The sequence below is a fragment of the Nycticebus coucang genome, chromosome 7, assembly GCF_027406575.1.
Source record: "Nycticebus coucang isolate mNycCou1 chromosome 7, mNycCou1.pri, whole genome shotgun sequence".
Taxonomy (NCBI): domain Eukaryota; kingdom Metazoa; phylum Chordata; class Mammalia; order Primates; family Lorisidae; genus Nycticebus; species Nycticebus coucang.
In genome coordinates, this window is record NC_069786.1 from 3,872,377 (window position 1) to 3,889,769 (window position 17,393).

The 17,393-nt window shown below is 41.1% G+C and overlaps 1 protein-coding gene across 2 annotated transcripts in view; it reads left to right on the forward strand.

Moving 5' to 3' along the window:
* CSMD1 (CUB and Sushi multiple domains 1) overlaps window positions 1-17,393 on the forward strand; it is a 1,787,407-nt gene that overhangs the window by 1,586,600 nt on the left and 183,414 nt on the right. For both annotated transcript variants that reach the window (XM_053598050.1, XM_053598051.1), the window contains exons 34-36: window positions 8,831-9,034; window positions 10,204-10,328; window positions 10,879-10,975. In XM_053598050.1, the coding sequence (XP_053454025.1) occupies window positions 8,831-9,034; window positions 10,204-10,328; window positions 10,879-10,975 (426 nt within the window). The remainder of the gene's footprint in view (window positions 1-8,830; window positions 9,035-10,203; window positions 10,329-10,878; window positions 10,976-17,393) is intronic.

The window sequence follows — 17,393 nt, forward strand, 5'->3', positions numbered from 1 at the left end:
TGTACTGATTGAGGTCTGAAAGAGCTTATCATCTTCAGAGAGAAACTGTGTTCAAAAGTAAGAAGCAATACTTAGTTTTTCTAGGTCTCAATTTTGCTGGAGGGTAGAGAGATTTCTGAAATGGACTTTGTTAGAGGGGGGCACGTTTAAGTTGCCAACCTGTCTTAGTCTGCCTGTGTTGCTATAAAGGGAATAGCTGAGGCAGGTGATTTATGGAAAAAGGAGTTCCTTTTGGCTCAGAGCTCTGTAGGCTACACAAGAAGGGCTTTGCCGGCACCTGCTCCTGGATGGCTTCAGGAAGGCAACTGGGAGCAGGAGGAACAACATGGGGAGGGGAGCTGCCAGGCTCCTTTCAACCATGAATTCTCAGCAGACCCTCACTGAGCCAGAACACGCTCATTACAAGACCTTGCATGAGGGGTCTGCTGCCAGGCCCCAGACACCTCCACCAGGCCCCACACCCAGCTCTGGGATCCAGATTCAACACTGGATTTGGAGAGGAGAGACTTCCAGACTCTATATCACTGCCACTTTCCCCTTCTAATTTTATTCAAATTCGGTGTTGCTTTGTAAAAGCAGAAACACAAACCAAAATTGGTGTGCCATGCAAAGAAACTAGACCTGGTTTAGGGACATTTTTCCCTTTGGAAATACTCAAATTTCAGGCACTGTCTGCCTTTATAAGGAGCTTGTTTCTTGGGATTTTTGATGAAAATTAGAAAATCTATGAACTGACCTAAGGCCTGTTCCATCTTACAATATCATCCTCACAAAGTAGGTATAAAATGTTTCTTTATTTAAAGCAATGCATTATCATTATAATGTATAAGACACGGGAAAATAGAAAGAAAAATCATAAACGGAAGACCCTATTTATCTTGTACTTAAGAATATACGATGACCGTGAAAATGTCCCTATTTCATACAGTTCTAATCACTTCCTTTTCTTGCTTTGTTCCTACCAGTGAGTTCATGCAAAAATTAATGTCTTTTTTATCTAAACTAAATCCTTTGGACATAAAGAACTGAGACCATAAATGCAATTTATAAATTATTTCACACCAATGGGAAAAGTTTTTAATACATATAAAAAGTTAGATGGAATATTGCTTCTTGGAAGATAGTAATTACAATGAAGTCTAGAAATTATTTGAACTCTATCCCATAGAAATGTTCTGAAGAGTGCTTTCACACAGCACTTATAGCTTCATACTTTCATAAACTATTACAGACAAAAATTGCACAGGGAATACACAATTTCCATGATTATAGGAAATCTAACCCTTGTACACAGACAGACAATTTCATTATAAAGAACTGCCAGAGGGGTGGCACCTGTGGCTCAAAGGAGTAGGGTGCTGGCCTCATATACCGAAGGGGTGGGTTCAAACCCAGCCCTGGCCCAAAGCTGGAAAAAAAAAAAAAAGAAAGAACTGCCAGAATAATGACTAATTCTCACACAAGTTGGATTTAATTTTGACCAAAGTACATTATTTGAACAATAATTTTTAATTCAACTTGTTAATATGTTGTTTAGGATAGTGCATCCTCATTTATAAGGGAAATATGTTTATAATTTCCCTTTATAATAATATATTTTTTCCAATTTTAATATCAGGTATATCCAGGTGAAGTAGAATGATTTTTAAGTATTTCTTCTTTTTCTATTGTCTATAAGATTTGGCATGATCTTTTTTTTAAATTATCTTCTAATTTTATTTATAAAAATAAATATTCTCTATTTTTTAAAACTTTGGAAAAAAAAGAAGTTAACCAATGATTCCACACTGAATCTCAGCGTCAAAGCATTCTATGACAGACATACTCTTTATCTGACCATGTGAATGTTACTTTTTGGCATTATTATTATTACTGCTCCATATTTCGTTGCAGCAATCATCTGATTTCTTTTCAAAATGTATTTATCTTCGTTCATTCTTTACGAAGTTTTTGTTTCTAGTCCTATCTTAAACATTATTATTAAATTTTAAGCCACTTTAATTTTGTGAAGGCAAAAAGTGGAAACCAAATAAACACATGAACATGTATAGAGAAAAAAAAAAGAAAAGAAAAGAAAATGAACTGCCAGAGGCTTCAATGACTAATAAGTGTATCAGCGTCCAGGCGCAAAATTGGCCTGTGTGACTCCAGATGTGCAAAGACCAAGATCTCTAGTTTTTTCCTTCCGGCCCCTGCATGCTGTGCTGCTTAATAATGTAACATTTAAACAGCGAGGACGTTACCGTCTTTCTGAATCTGAGAAGACACAGAAATGCAGAGGCTTTGTATGAAGTATTCTAGTTAAGCTTTGCTAGTTTGCTTTTTGTCCAAACTGCTAGAAGGGTGTCTTTCTAGAGCACGAGAGAAGACCTCAGAGAAGGCTTCCAGCCAGGGCCCCTCCTGGGGAGGCTCTCCAGGAGCTCCCCCACATTGCTGTGGGGTGTGACTTAGCACTCGTAAAGAGCTTCGTGTGGCTGCTGTTTGGAGCTGTTTAAGGAGCTATCAGGGGTACAAGGTGTGCTACAGGGAATGGGCATGCACAGTTCACACGTCTCCAGCTACCTAAGGAGTGAAATGGAGGCTGAGACACGTGACCTTATGCCACCAACGCAATTCAGTGACAACAGAGCCTCCTTCCCAGCTGTGGCTCAGGCCAACCCGGGTTCCTAATTAGCATCCAGTCCCTCAGCTGCGGTAGGCAAACAGCTCATAGAAGCAGAAGCTTCGGGGAGAATGTCTCCTGGAGAGAAACCTCACGATTCTCTCCTGAATGGTAGAGTGTCTGAAAGGGCTCCCGTGTTCCAGGACTGAACCACAATCTCATTTTTTTCTGCATAAGCAAGCTTCCTTGAAGATGTAGGAGAAACACCGTTCTTGCTTTTAACCTTGAACGTGTTTGGCTTTGCACATTTTCTTTTAGGCAGCAGGCAGTTTCTCTTTTGTGTTTTCTCGCTTCTAGGAATTCCCCAAATGTGCATGGCAGAGGGGCCTCCTGTAGCCTTCCTTACTCGATATATATTCAGGGGAAAAGGAAGCCAAGTTTTATATTATCTCACTCCCAACTCAGACACGGGATGCACAGCTTATAAATGTGCCTTTTCCAGTATTTTCTGCTGGGTCACCAGCTCTGACACGGAACCCTGTCTCCCAGCTGCCCAGTCTGAAAAGACCCTCTTGCTTAAGTCTTTTCTAAAGCCTGTCTTGTTAATATAGTTAATCAAACAGCATTCTCAAAAATAAACAGCTAAAAGCATAAAAATACTTTTTTATTTTTTAAGTTTGAGTAGAAGGAACACACATGAAGAGTTTCTTCACTGGAAGTTCCTCTGAGGCATGTAAATACATGTTTTTTGATTTTCCCCAGGATTCTTCTTCTTTTAGATGACATGACTTGTGAGTCTGAATCGGTTTTCTACTCTAAGAAGGTCACATTTTTTTCTCAAGAGCTTATTAAAGGCATAGTTTCTACAAAGAAGATTGAGTATACGTTTTCTTTGTAATTCAGCAATAGGTTTGAATTCATTGACTAGTGATGGCTTGTTGAATCTGATTTTCAACTATAAGAGGGACGTGATTTTGAGGAATAGAAAATGTCCCTGGGTCACTAACTGAAATAGGGACTGATTCACTTAGACATTGCAAGTTACTCCCATATGCATTCAGATCTATTTTGTAATCATTTTCTTCTCATTGCTGTTTCACCACGTCCACACTAACAGAGGGAGGGCAGGAAACTCACGTGCATGTATCTGCTGTTTAGGCCATTTGTGCTGGTGAAAAATGATCAACGGATCTATCACGTTATGTTTTTGTGCAGTGGCCACTTTCTGTATCATACAAGCCCCAGAGAAAAGCATCTGGTCTTTGAAGCTGCACTCTGGTCTGGCCAAGAACCCAATGGTTCTGTTTATCACTGTCCACTCCAGACTGACCTCATTCCCTGCTCACTTTTCCACTGTGCTGATTTCAATTTTGTTTCACAGCAGTGTGAAACATTTACTAAATGTTTGTTACTAAACATATAAATAGGTTTATATGTTTGAGTAACAAAATACTCAAACATATAAACCTGACAAATATGATTTTAAGCTGTATTTTATTATAGGGGTTGAGGCTCCTTTTTCAGATTCTGATCTGAAAATCAGAATCAAAGTACTCCTAAATCCAAAACTTTTAAACATTGGCGTGATGTCACAAATGAAAAATTTCACACTTGGCCTCATGTGAAGGTTCAAAACTTTATTTCATCCAGAAAATGAGAACACTGGCTGAACATTACTTTCAGGCTATGTGGATAAGGGCTACAATAAACAAAAATGAGTTTGTGGTTCAGACTTGGGTCCTGGCTCCAAGATATCTCATTATGCATACACAATATTCCAAAATCTATAAATCTTGAAATTTGAAACATCAAATATTTTTTATAATGGATACTCAACCTTATAGACTGTTATAGTTATTCTATATTTCACTTTTAGTCATATGTGAAGAAAAGATGAATTCTCATACATCATTAATTTTCCACTATAGCTTTTAGGTGGTATGAAATTTTGTGACCTTTTGCTTTCTAATAGAAAACATTTCAACACCTAATTGAAGCATAGTTTAATCAAAACCATCTTCTGACTTACTTTTGAGAGCATTTCTTCCTTAACAGCAGTTACTCCAAGAGTGTTTGTCATTGTTCAGATTCATTGAAAAAATAAAAATAAAAATGATGCCATTGTATTAAGAAAAGCATTGTGAACACAGAAGGGTTTTTTTTTTTTGAGAATAGTCTCACTTTGTTGCCCTCCATGGAGTGCCGTGGCATCCCAGCAACCTCAAACTCTTGAGCTCAAGCGATTCTCTTGCCTGTCCCCCGAGTAGCTGTAGGCACCTGGCTATTTTTTTAGAGATGGGGTCTCGCTTTTGCTCAGGCTGGTCTTCAACAACTTGAGCTCAGGCAATCCACCCACCCACCATGGCCTCCCAGAGTGCTGGGATTATAGGCGTGAGCCACCGCACCCAGCCAGAAGGATTATTTTTAAAGACAACGAGCACACAAGCACCTTCTCTCAAAGGACTGTACTTTCGAAAATTCAAGGATGGAGAAGCATGGGGTCCTGAGGACAGAACACACACTGCAGAGGACGTAACTGTTTCCAGAGTGTGTGACAGGCCTCTTTGCCAGCTGAAGTATTTTCAGACTTTGTCCGGAGCCCCTTTTGATCAATGGGGAAACACGCTGTAGATTCTGGTATCCAGCGTAGGCAACCATCTCACCCACACTGCACGGAGGCTCACCTGGCAGTGCCCACCAATGAAGACCATAAGACCCCCCCACACTGGAGCGGTTATTCCTTTTGACAGCAATGAGGATCACACGTTCCCAAAGAATCCAAAAAGCCCCAGCAAGACTTGTTTTAATACCTGGGCTCATGCTGAGGAGTTCAGGGAGGTTGAAAGGCAACATGATTTTGCTATGGATTAGGTGTTCTTGGGCCATTAAGTTATGGAATGTCTTCATTTTGGTCTAACAGGTAGAGAGACAGAGTAGGCATCTAACTGTAATTAGTCAAGAACTATCACTTACGTTAATCAAGGGGGGGCTTCTTGGTCTCATTTTGAGGTTTGCATTGCGCTGTTGATATGGTTTGTCAGGAAGCATAAATACACATGGTCACAAGAGAATGTCCATGGGCGCTGGTGCCAGGAGACTGCCAGATGCCAGATGCCAGAACTTGCCTTTTTTTGCCTCCTACATGTAGGCAGAATGATGTCCTTGCCAGTTGGGATATTTTTTTTTTTTTTGAACCTTGGTCTTTGTTGCATTCATTTATTTTTTTATTTCCAGCACGTTTAAGTAGAATGACCTCTTGACCCACATACCCTCTCACTAAATGCTGAGTGACCACCCAGGGGTGCACAACCTGCCTCCCACCCCTCGGCAGAGAGAGTTGTAGGTGTGAAAATAAGACACTGAAGAACAGAGAAAGGCGGTGGCCAGGATGGCCCGGATGTCACCAGCCTTGCTCCCATCAGTGACATCCAAGAGAGCTCTCCCTTCCAAAATGAATAGTTTGATTCTGTGTTTCCCATGCACACTTAATAATATTTTGTTGTTGTGGTCACAGAAGATCAGCCCTCCTGACTGTTACCTGTGGGGGCAGTGTTGTATAGCAGATCTCCAGCACCTGCTCCCATTAGGTAGTAGAAACCTCTTATCCTTCGCGGGGTTAACTCTCCACCACTCCACCACCCCACCCCAGCCTTGCTGGCTACCTTTGTACTCAGCGTCCATGAACTCTCCTACCTCAGAGACCTTCATCTAAGTAGAACCACGCAGCACTCTAGCCAGCTTACTTCAGTCAGCATCATGTCTTCAAGGTGCCTTCCTGGTTTTCTTTCTTTTCTTTTATTTTTGAGACAGAGTCTTAACTATGTTGCCCTTAGTAGACTGCCATAGCATCACACCCCCAGCAACCTCAAACTCTTGGGCATGAGTGATTCTCTTGCCTCAGCCTCCCAAGTAGCTGGGACTACAGGTGCCTACCACAACACCCATCATGGACCCTGAAGCTGACTCCGCATCTTGTCTCATCATGGACCCTGACCCTGACTCCGCACCTTGTCTACTCTTGGACCCTAAAGCTAACTCAGTATCTCATCTCATCATGCACCCTGAAGCTGACTCAGTATCTTCTCTCCTCATGGACCCTGAAGCTGACTCAGTATTTTGTCTAGTCACAGACACTGAAGCTGACTCAGTATCTTGTCTCCTCATGGACACTGATGCTGACTCAGTATCTTGTCTCCTCATGGACACTGAAGCTGACTCAGTACCTTGTCTCCTCATGGACACTGAAGCTGACTCAGTATCTTGTCTCCTCATGGACACTGAAGCTGACTCAGTATCTGGTCTCCTCATGGACACTGATGCTGACTCAGTACCTTGTCTCCTCATGGACACTGATGCTGACTCAGTATCTTGTCTCCTCATGGACACTGAAGCTGACTCAGTATCTTGTCTCCTCATGGACACTGATGCTGACTCAGTATCTTGTCTCCTCATGGACGAAGCTGACTCAGTACCTTGTCTCCTCATGGACACTGATGCTGACTCAGTATCTTGTCTCCTCATGGACACTGATGCTGACTCAGTACCTTGACTCCTCATGGACACTGATGCTGACTCAGTATCTTGTCTCCTCATGGACCCTGAAGCTGACTCAGTATCTTGTCTCCTCATGGACACTGATGCTGACTCAGTACCTTGTCTCCTCATGGACACTGATGCTGACTCAGTATCTTGTCTCCTCATGGACACTGATGCTGACTCAGTATCTTGTCTCCTCATGGACACTGAAGCTGACTCAGTATCTTGTCTCTTCATGGACACTGATGCTGACTCAGTACCTTGTCTCCTCATGGACACTGATGCTGACTCAGTATCTTGTCTCCTCATGGACCCTGAAGCTGACTCAGTATCTTGTCTCCTCATGGACACTGATGCTGACTCAGTATCTTGTCTCCTCATGGACACTGAAGCTGACTCAGTACCTTGTCTCCTCATGGACACTGATGCTGACTCAGTATCTTGTCTCCTCATGGACACTGAAGCTGACTCAGTATCTTGTCTCCTCATGGACACTGAAGCTGACTCAGTATCTTGTCTCCTCATGGACCCTGAAGCTGACTCAGTATCTTGTCTCCTCATGGACCCTGAAGCTGACTCAGTATCTTGTCTCCCCATGGACCCTGAAGCTGACTCAGTATCTTGTCTCCTCATGGACCCTGAAGCTGACTCAGTATCTTGTCTCCTCATGGACCCTGAAGCTGACTCAGTATCTTGTCTCCTCATGGACCCTGAAGCTGACTCAGTATCTTGTCTCCTCATGGACCCTGAAGCTGACTCAGTATCTTGTCTCCTCATGGACACTGAAGCTGACTCAGTATCTTGTCTCCTCATGGACCCTGAAGCTGACTCAGTACCTTGTCTCCTCATGGACACTGAAGCTGACTCAGTATCTTGTCTCCTCATGGACACTGAAGCTGACTCAGTATCTTGTCTCCTCATGGACCCTGAAGCTGACTCAGTACCTTGTCTCCTCATGGACACTGAAGCTGACTCAGTATCTTGTCTCCTCATGGACCCTGAAGCTGACTCAGTATCTTGTCTAGTCACAGACACTGAAGCTGACTCAGTATCTTGTCTCCTCATGGACCCTGAAGCTGACTCAGTATCTTGTCTAGTCACAGACACTGATGCTGACTCAGTATCTTGTCTCCTTATGGACATCTTGGCTGCTGTGCATGGTAGTGCAGGCATTTCTTTCTTTCTTTCTTTCTTTCTGAGATCTTTATTTTAATTTCTTTGGATAAATATCCCCAAATGTGATTACTGGATCATACAGTGATTCTAATTTTAATTGTATCATTACATAACAATGGCCATGTTATGACAAATTTTATATAGAGGCTTTTCTCCCTAGGCTCTAAGGTTCTTGTGTGTAAATACAAATTTGTAGTCATCCTGTTGACACTGCTGATGATGGTTCAGGTGCTTAGTTAATTTTAATTGCTTAAATGTTTTTAATCTGTGGTCATGAGGCATCAATTCTCATAAGCCCTGTTTTCCTCATTTGCAATGACAACACAGAGGTGGTTCTGAGGGAAGTGTGGATGGGAAAGTTCTCCCCCAATCACTCTCTGATTGACAGAGGCATTATCATTTAACTCCTATACCTGTGCTGGCTCTCCTTAGAAGCATATTAAACCTGTTTTCAAGGTAATATCTTAACTGCTTTGATGAAGATACAAATGACCTCACTTTGTGTTTCGCCTTTAGCTGTTCCTCGAACAAGTGACACCCAGTGCAGCTCTGTGCCTGAGCCCAGATACGGAAGGAGAATCGGTTCTGAGTTTTCTGCAGGTTCCATTGTTCGATTTGAGTGCAACCCGGGCTACCTCCTGCAGGGTTCCACAGCGCTCCGCTGTCAGTCGGTACCTAATGCTCTGGCACAGTGGAATGACACGATTCCCAGCTGTGTGGGTAAGGAGCATCCATGGGCATACCTCGCTCAGGTCTGGGCACCAGAAGTTCTCAGCACTGCCCAAGAGTTGCCCTCTGTCCAATCCACAGAAGCCCATCATGCTCATGGCATGTATAGAGCACATTTTATTTTACTATAAATAATCCAGTAGTGGGCGCTGCCTGTGGCTCAGTGGGGAGGGCGCCAGCCCCATATACAGATGGTGGCAGATTCAAACCCAGCCCCAGCCTAACTGCAACAAAAAAATAGCTGGGCATTGTGGCGGGTGCCTGTAGTCCCAGCTACTCAGGAGGCTGAGGCAAGAGAATCGCGTAAGCCCAGGAGTTGGAGGTTGCTGTGAGCTGTGACGCCACGACACTCTACTGAGGGTGACAAAGTGAAACTCTGTCTCTAAAAAAAAAAAAAAAAAATCCAGTAGTAGCAAAACCCTAAAAATTACTCTGTTCCATAAAACAACTCATCAGATTAACCAGGTAAAAGCATGTTTTCCTTCTCAATGCTCATTAAGTATGCTATCAATTCTAAAGTCTTGGATATACAACATAATTTCATTTTAGGGAAAAACCATTGTAATGTAGATTTGCAGTATCACTTATGCAATGTCCTTGTAATAAATCAATGCTGATGAGTGTTTGAGAAGTAATAGGTTGATGCCCCTGAATAACAATGACAGTTATAGTTTATTTGCTTAATTTGTGTAAAAAACTCTAGTGCAATCATGATTAGCACTTGAATTCATTTGTACATTTTAACTGCCTTTTCTCCTCTCTGAACTTGCTCATAAATCCAATTAATACCATTTGGAATTGTGTGTCTGCCTAGAGAAGAGAATATTCTGCCAAGGTCATTAAATTACAGTGGACAAATTATTCTAAACACAGTTCACATCCAAAATTCCATTGTTGGGTACAGTCCCTTCTTAGAGAATTGGGAAAGATTTATTTATACATCCAAGGTCTTCAACTTATTACCATAATAGATAATAATCAATGATAGCATTAATTTAAAAGAGAACAGACTAAATTTTACCTCTGCTAAAAATGTCATTTAACGTATAGTCCATGTAAAGTTTGTCTCACTATCTGATCACACAGCCAAAGAAAACTAAATGCCAAAAATGTTGTGCTTGTTGGACTTTCCTTTTACTCAGTACAGTTTCATCTTTCAGTCCCCTGCAGTGGCAATTTCACTCAGCGAAGAGGGACAATTTTGTCCCCTGGCTACCCTGAGCCATATGGTAACAACTTAAATTGCATATGGAAGATCACAGTGACGGAAGGGTCGGGAATCCAGGTTAGTCGTTGAAGTCCAGAGTCTACAAACAGGGCTTACCTGGGTCCGTGGGCTCCTCTCTGTCCGTCTGTCTCTTTCTCTCTTCCTCCCTCCCTTCCTTATTCCTCTCCTCCCCTCTCCCTGACCCTCACCCCACTCTCCCCACCCTGCCCTTCCTCTCCTCTCCTTTCCTTGTTCATTTTGTATTGGTTATTTTAAATACAAGGATCATAATCTGTTTCCCTATTCTTAATTTTTCCACAAAATGCTTTAATCATGTTTCTATATTTGTAATAAAAATTTTCAATTTTTGTAGGATAAAAACAATGACAGGTGTCATTTTTAGAAATTGGGGAATGTTCTTTGATGTTTTATTTTCTCTGATTTTACCACATATACGTATATGTGTATATGTGTATGCACACATATGTAAAATGTGTATATACCTATGTATACATAATATATATACATGTATGTATGTATACACACACACGCACCAAACCTCATCTGATTAGACTAATGCTGTTAATAAATAAGAAATAAATATTAATGCAGTGCTATGGTTTGGTAGATCCAAGTAATAAGCTTTGCCACAGAGCAGAACTGGGACTCCCTGGAGATCCATGATGGTGGAGACGCAGCAGCACCCAGGCTGGGAAGCTTCTCAGGTAAGATATTTGTGAACCAGAATGTGCAAATGCTTAGAAAACAAAACGAGCAGCACTCAGCATGGGCATTTCTTTCCTTCCTTCCTTCCTTTTTTTTTTTTTTTGAAGTGCTCGATAGATTTTTTTAAATGAATGAAATAGTGAACAAAGAAAGAATGATTGCTATAATACTTCTTGCTCTGTAAGAGCCAAGTCATAAATGTTTAGGTGGCACATTAAAGTTATTTAATGTGAAAGGTCAGGGTGATTGACCTATACACAGTATCAAGAATAAGCTTTCTCATAATTTATACAATTCATACGTAGCCCTAGCAAGTGAAAATTAATCAATGGCTGGCTCCTCTGTATTTGTATTTGCATAATCTCTAATTTATTTATTTATTTATTATTATTATTTTTTATTAAATCATTACTTTGTACATTGATGCATTTATGGGGTTCAGGGTACTGCTTCCATATACAATGTAAAATGCTTACATTGAACTAAGTAACACATCCATCACAGTTATACTCATTTCTTAATAGTTTTGACATGTACCATTGTATCATGCACATTAGGTGAGGTCCCCCCAAATACCCTCCTGCCTCCCATATCCCCCCCCTTCTCCTTTCTTAATGTCTCCCTGATAGCGTCTCTAACGTTGAAAGGCTTGGAGTAAGATTCAAGAACACCGGTGAGACAAAGAAGGCTGCATTCTTCAGGAGTGCTAGGTAGCCCAGCCTCTAGGTGTGGAAGGTTCTCAGGCTGACGGTATAGGGAGAACATGTTGACAACAGTGGGAGATGGAGGCCAGGCTGAAGTTAGGAGACAGTTCTTGGCTCTGAAAATGGAAGACCCTGGAGGAAATTACCTGGGAAAATTGCATTGTGTCATGGGCCTAAGTTAGGCCCGTGATCTACAACATTTTGTCACATAGGAGTTGTAGACAAGCTTAACCCTTGACACAGGTGCCACCCTACTCATAAGTGGTCAGACCTGTGGTTGTAGTCAACAAAGTCCCATCTTTGCTTGCTCTTTCACACACCTCAAGCATTCACAAATGCACCTGTATTCAAGATTCTCCTTTCAAAATGCCCAGGCGAGCCTTCCCTCCCTGTACTTCATTCAGATCTTGATGTTGTTTTCTTTCATGCCAGCAGCTGATCCTGCCTACACACAGGTGACGGTCTATGTGGCAGCAACACATTCAGCTTCACTAATGGGAGTCATGATTTCCTGGGCACTTACCCTGCAGTCTGCACATGTGCTTTGGAATGTCTGTTTCATTCGATCCTGAACATAGCCCTGTGAACTAAGCTCTATTGCTATCCTTTCAAATGAAGAGCAAAGATTAGGCATTACAGAATTGTCCAAGAAGACACATAAAAATATTTTCTGAGTCTCCCTGCTCCACAGTAGAGTAGTCCTTCCAGCTCACTGGCATTGTTGCAGGAAGACAAGGGCCTGGTGGAGAAAGAGAATCACTTGAACAATAAAATATGGAGGAAGGATTTTATTTCAGCTACCAGAGCGATGGCAGACTAAAGTCCAAAAATGACCAACTTCCCTAACTGGCTCTGTCTTTTCCCTTTTATCTCCAGCCAAGGGTTCCTTGTCCACAGGTGCCCTTGCCATTGGTCAGTTTGAATAGAACTGGAGAAGGCAGACCCAGGCTTTTACAAAAGCAGAAGAAAGCATTAGTTTTCAGGTCCCAGGAAGTTGTGTTTCTACAAATTCTTAAGAGCCAAGTCACTGTGGGAAGACTTTGTAGGTGTGTCCCTGGGGCTTCTCTGAGAAGCCTTTTGTTTTTTTAGACTTTATTTTTTCTGGGTATCCTCTCTCAGCATGAATTCTGTCCCTAGTTTGTCCCCATGGCACAGGGAGGCTGAAATTTCCTTTTTAACTGCATACATCCTTTCATGAAACATCTCCATTCTATTCTTACTTAACAGCTTTTTTAGAAAGAGAAAATGGATGGGGTGTAGGTCATTTACAATGTCTGTCTCAACTCTGACTTTATAACTTTAAATGTTCAAGGATTTCATCTTCAGCTGTCAGTAAATAAAAATATGCTTCTCCACAGCCATGACAATGACTATTTAAGGTGATGATCAATGAGATGCCTGCCTAACATTTTATTGTTATTTACCAACCATAATCTACATTGTAGTGGTGATACATTTGTAGTATTGATGTGTTTGTAGAATTAAGGTATTTGTAGTATTGCTATTTTTTGAAACATTTATTTCAAGCCTGTTCTTCAAGTTTAATCTCAAGGGCTGACTCTACTGTAAAGCTTCTCTAATTTCCCCTGGACGGAGAGCTCTTGTAATAGTTCAGTCTAGCATATGATTTCTTAAACCACCTACTATATATCTAGCACCCTGCTTATTAGGAATAAAAGATAAGGACTCTGTCACCAAAACAAGTAACCAAACACAATTTTAAAATTTATATATGAGTATCAAAATATATTCTAATTATAGCATTTGGTACAAAAGCAGTATTACTGGTAGTTGTTGGATGTTACAAGAAGACAAAAGTAGTCTTTTTTCCAAATATTTGGGTGGGGAAAAAGGCTTCCTAAAAAAAATAAAAATAAATAGATCAGTAAATTATGGCCAGAGAGATCGTCAAGTGGGAGGAAATACTCCAAGTAATGACAGTCAAGCAGGTCTTTGCTGTCTCTGTGTTCAAAATACTCAAATTTGGAATTGCCCAGCTCAGTTTTGTGTAACATACCCTTATATTCTCTAGACATTTAAACTTCGTGAGAAAATATATTCATTTCTGTGGGTCATGCACAATTTCTAGCACCTATCATATGTTTCACAAATTAAATTGGTAAAACACTTTTAATGTGTGTTTTGTCTAAGGATCAAAACTCATCGTTCACACGTGTTTGCGTTTATCATCAGATGTATGACAACTTCATATTAAAGCTTCCCTTAAGTAACTATCATAAGTGAACTGAGCTTCCAATGTGTGAATTTATATATCCTAACACGTATGAGGAACAGGTGAACTTTTCAATAGAAAGGGTTTAATATTGGACCGAATTTTTCAGCTCATATTTTCAGGTATGCGGAAGCAGATGAGAGAAGAACCTTCATGTTTCGTGTGTCTCCCACACAGTTCTGCCTGGTCACTCTGTCCTCACCTATTCTTCCAAAGGAAGAGGAATGGCTGTTCTGACTGGTGAGGGATCATAAGAGCACAGTCACAGCAGGAAAGGGACACACTGAAATCATTTCTTCTCTTCTCTTCTGCCTCTGCTGTCCTTGTACTGGGCCAAGTAGAGCCTGTCTTTCCTCTGTGTGTTTTTAACAAGAGCAGGTGTTTAAAGGGACCTTTCATCTTTTCCCCTGCAATGTTTTTGGTGAACTGTGGGGATTCTACTTATTATTCTGTTTCTCTCTCAACCTCATAGTCCCCTTCTGCGGGAATGCCTCAGTACGTAAGTCCCAAGGCTAGTGACAGAAAGAAACAGCACCAGCCTCTGGCCTCGTGAGCTCACCCATGCAGGCTCTGAAGGACAGACTCTTGTTTTGAGGGCTGTGTGTCCACCTTCTAAGAGGAGAGGTTTGTTTCATGCCTGGCCGTGGGCCTTCTCTGTGTGCGTTCTTGGTCAAGTACCTGGAGCGGTGAAGTGCGAGTGTTTCTTCGGACACAGGAGAATTTGTTCACAGTTTGAATTAATTGTGTCAGGGGTAGCATGAATTTTAAGATTTCATAATCTTCAGCTTTCCTTTTCCAATGTATTTATCAGAAGCATTTGGTACAGTTAGGGATAAAGTAGGGAGGGGTAAGGCAGATGGGACCTGAGCAAATTCCCAGTGAGACTGGACGATTAGACAATTACATGGGAACTAAGTACACGTTTTGAGGAAAATGTGAGCCAGTGTTCTTGATGTTGGAGAAGGGATTACAAAAATGGAACTGAGGAGGGTTACAATGGATCTGGTTGTATCATGGATGTGAACTCATGGTTTTACTATGTGTAGCTACAGACATAAATAAAAATGTGTGTGCAGATGCTACAGTTCCTACCTTTGTGTTTTGAGAGGTATAAAATAATTAATAGCCCAGCAGCAATAAACCTACATGGTACCTAAATCTTGAGTTTCTAAATATCACTCTATATTCTATTATTCTCTGAAAGGAAGGAGCATTTTTTGGAGAAATGCTCATTTCAAGACTATACTAGCAAAAAATACAATATAATCCTTTTGTATGAAATAGAAATCTATGACTGAAAACTGACATAAATAGATCAATCAATGAATAAAATGAATAAAGGACAAAGTTTTCCCTTGCTGTAACATGCTGCCTAATAAAGAGGGAGGGAAGACGGAATTAGAAAGTCATCATCCGGGAATCTTTGTAGTAATAATAACGATCGATTCAGGCTGAGGCATCATGGATGTAAAATGTAAATGAGGAACTGGGTATTCTTAGTCTTCACGCCTCTCCCCATCTAATCCTTATTCATTAACAAGCAGAAAAGTAATAACTTCAGAGAGAAGTCCAGCAGACCCGCCTTTCATCAAGTGAATTACTGGGACATGGTATGTGCTGAGACACTGAGAAGCTGGCTCTTGGGAAAAAAAAAAAAAAAGCTTGATTCGTGGTCACATTGCAACTGCTGTGGTGTAAACACCTCACAGCTGATTTCAAGTGACTAACACGTCACAGTGTCACAGAGCAGTGTTGGGAAGTGATGTCATTGTCAGCTCCTGCAAGTCTACTTGAGCCAGCCGCCTCCCAGCAGAGGAGGAGGTAGAGAAGATGTTCTTGGAAGAACATAGCCTCCTATATTGATATTCTAGCACCAAATGTATAGCCTGCATCTAATCATAAAGAGCATCAATTCAAATTGAAAAAAAATTCCATAAAGAACTTGGTTGTATGTTTTTTCAAAAGTGTCAAGTTAATGAAAGACAAGGAAAAACCAAAGAAATCTTCCAGCCAGAAGTAAACTAGGGGCATAACGCTGACGGCAGTGAGCAACCCTGGTTAGGGTCCCTTGCTACTAGAGCCAAAACTAGGGGCATAATGCTGACTGCAGTGAGCAACCCTGGTTAGGGTCCCTTGCTACTAGAGCCAAAACTAGGGGCATAATGCTGACTGCAGTGAGCAACCCTGGTTAGGGTCCCTTGCTACTAGAGCCAAAACTAGGAGCATAACGCTGACGGCAGCCAGCAACCCTGGTTAGGGTCCCTTGCTACTAGAGCCAAAACTAGGGGCATAACGGTGACTGCAGCGAGCAACCCTGGTTAGGGTCCCTTGCTACTAGAGCCAAAACTAGGGGCATAATGCTGACGGCAGTGAGCAACCCTGGTTAGTGTCCCTTGCTACTAGAGCCAAAACTAGGGGCATAACGCTGACTGCAGCGAGCAACCCTGGTTAGTGTCCCTTGCTACTAGAGCCAAAACTAGGGGCATAACGCTGACTGCAGCGAGCAACCTGGTTAGGGTCCCTTGCTACTAGAGCCAAAACTAGGGGCATAACGCTGACTGCAGCGAGCAACCCTGGTTAGGGTCCTTTGCTACTAGAACCGTTATTAGCAAAAGGAGGAAATCTGAATGAGGTTGGTGGATTAGATGGTAGTGTTGCATCAATGTTAGTTTTTTGATTTTGAGAAATGTTTTAAGAAATGAATACTAGATTTTACAAGAATAATTCATCATGTCTGTAACTTGCTAGCAAATGGTTTGGAATAAAATAATTTTACATATACATCTGTATATGTATAGATATATGTGTGTATGATAGAGAGATATTAATTCTATCTGTAGAGAGTGGATATTTCAGTGTTTTACTTTATACTTGTTACTTTTCTTTAAAAATTTTGAAGTGAGTTTTTAAAAATGCTTTATGTCAAAATAGTCAAATCAGCCATAAAGTTTGTACGTTTTAAAACATAATCAACATTTAAACTTCTTTGTTCATGTGGTACTTTAAAAATATTTGTAAAAGAGATAGATATTAAACCCATTTTATGAATTAGTTGTTGAATCCAAACAAATAAGATTGAGTCATTGTAAGAGATACATATTTGAGGAAAATGATTTATGGATGCCAAACATGCGGTGTTTTATTTTTTATTTTCATCTGGTCAGGCATATGTGGGTAAGTCTTCCAGTGTAAGCCACTAACATTGTTTTTGGAAGTAGGCAGGTTATACATTATAAATGAATACAATAGAGAAAAATGCATACAGATTTGTAGCTGACAGTTATTAAAGAGCAGTAAATACCAGTGTGCTGAGAGTATTTCTTTGTTATGTATTGTTCAATCTAGGTCACAATGAAACAATGCAGTCAAAAATATTCTGCCTGTGGCAACATTTAAAAATATCACTCAGCATCATGTATGAGAATCGTATAGTCTATCATGAGATGATCCCCGGGGTGGAACCCTCTGCTCATATGGTGC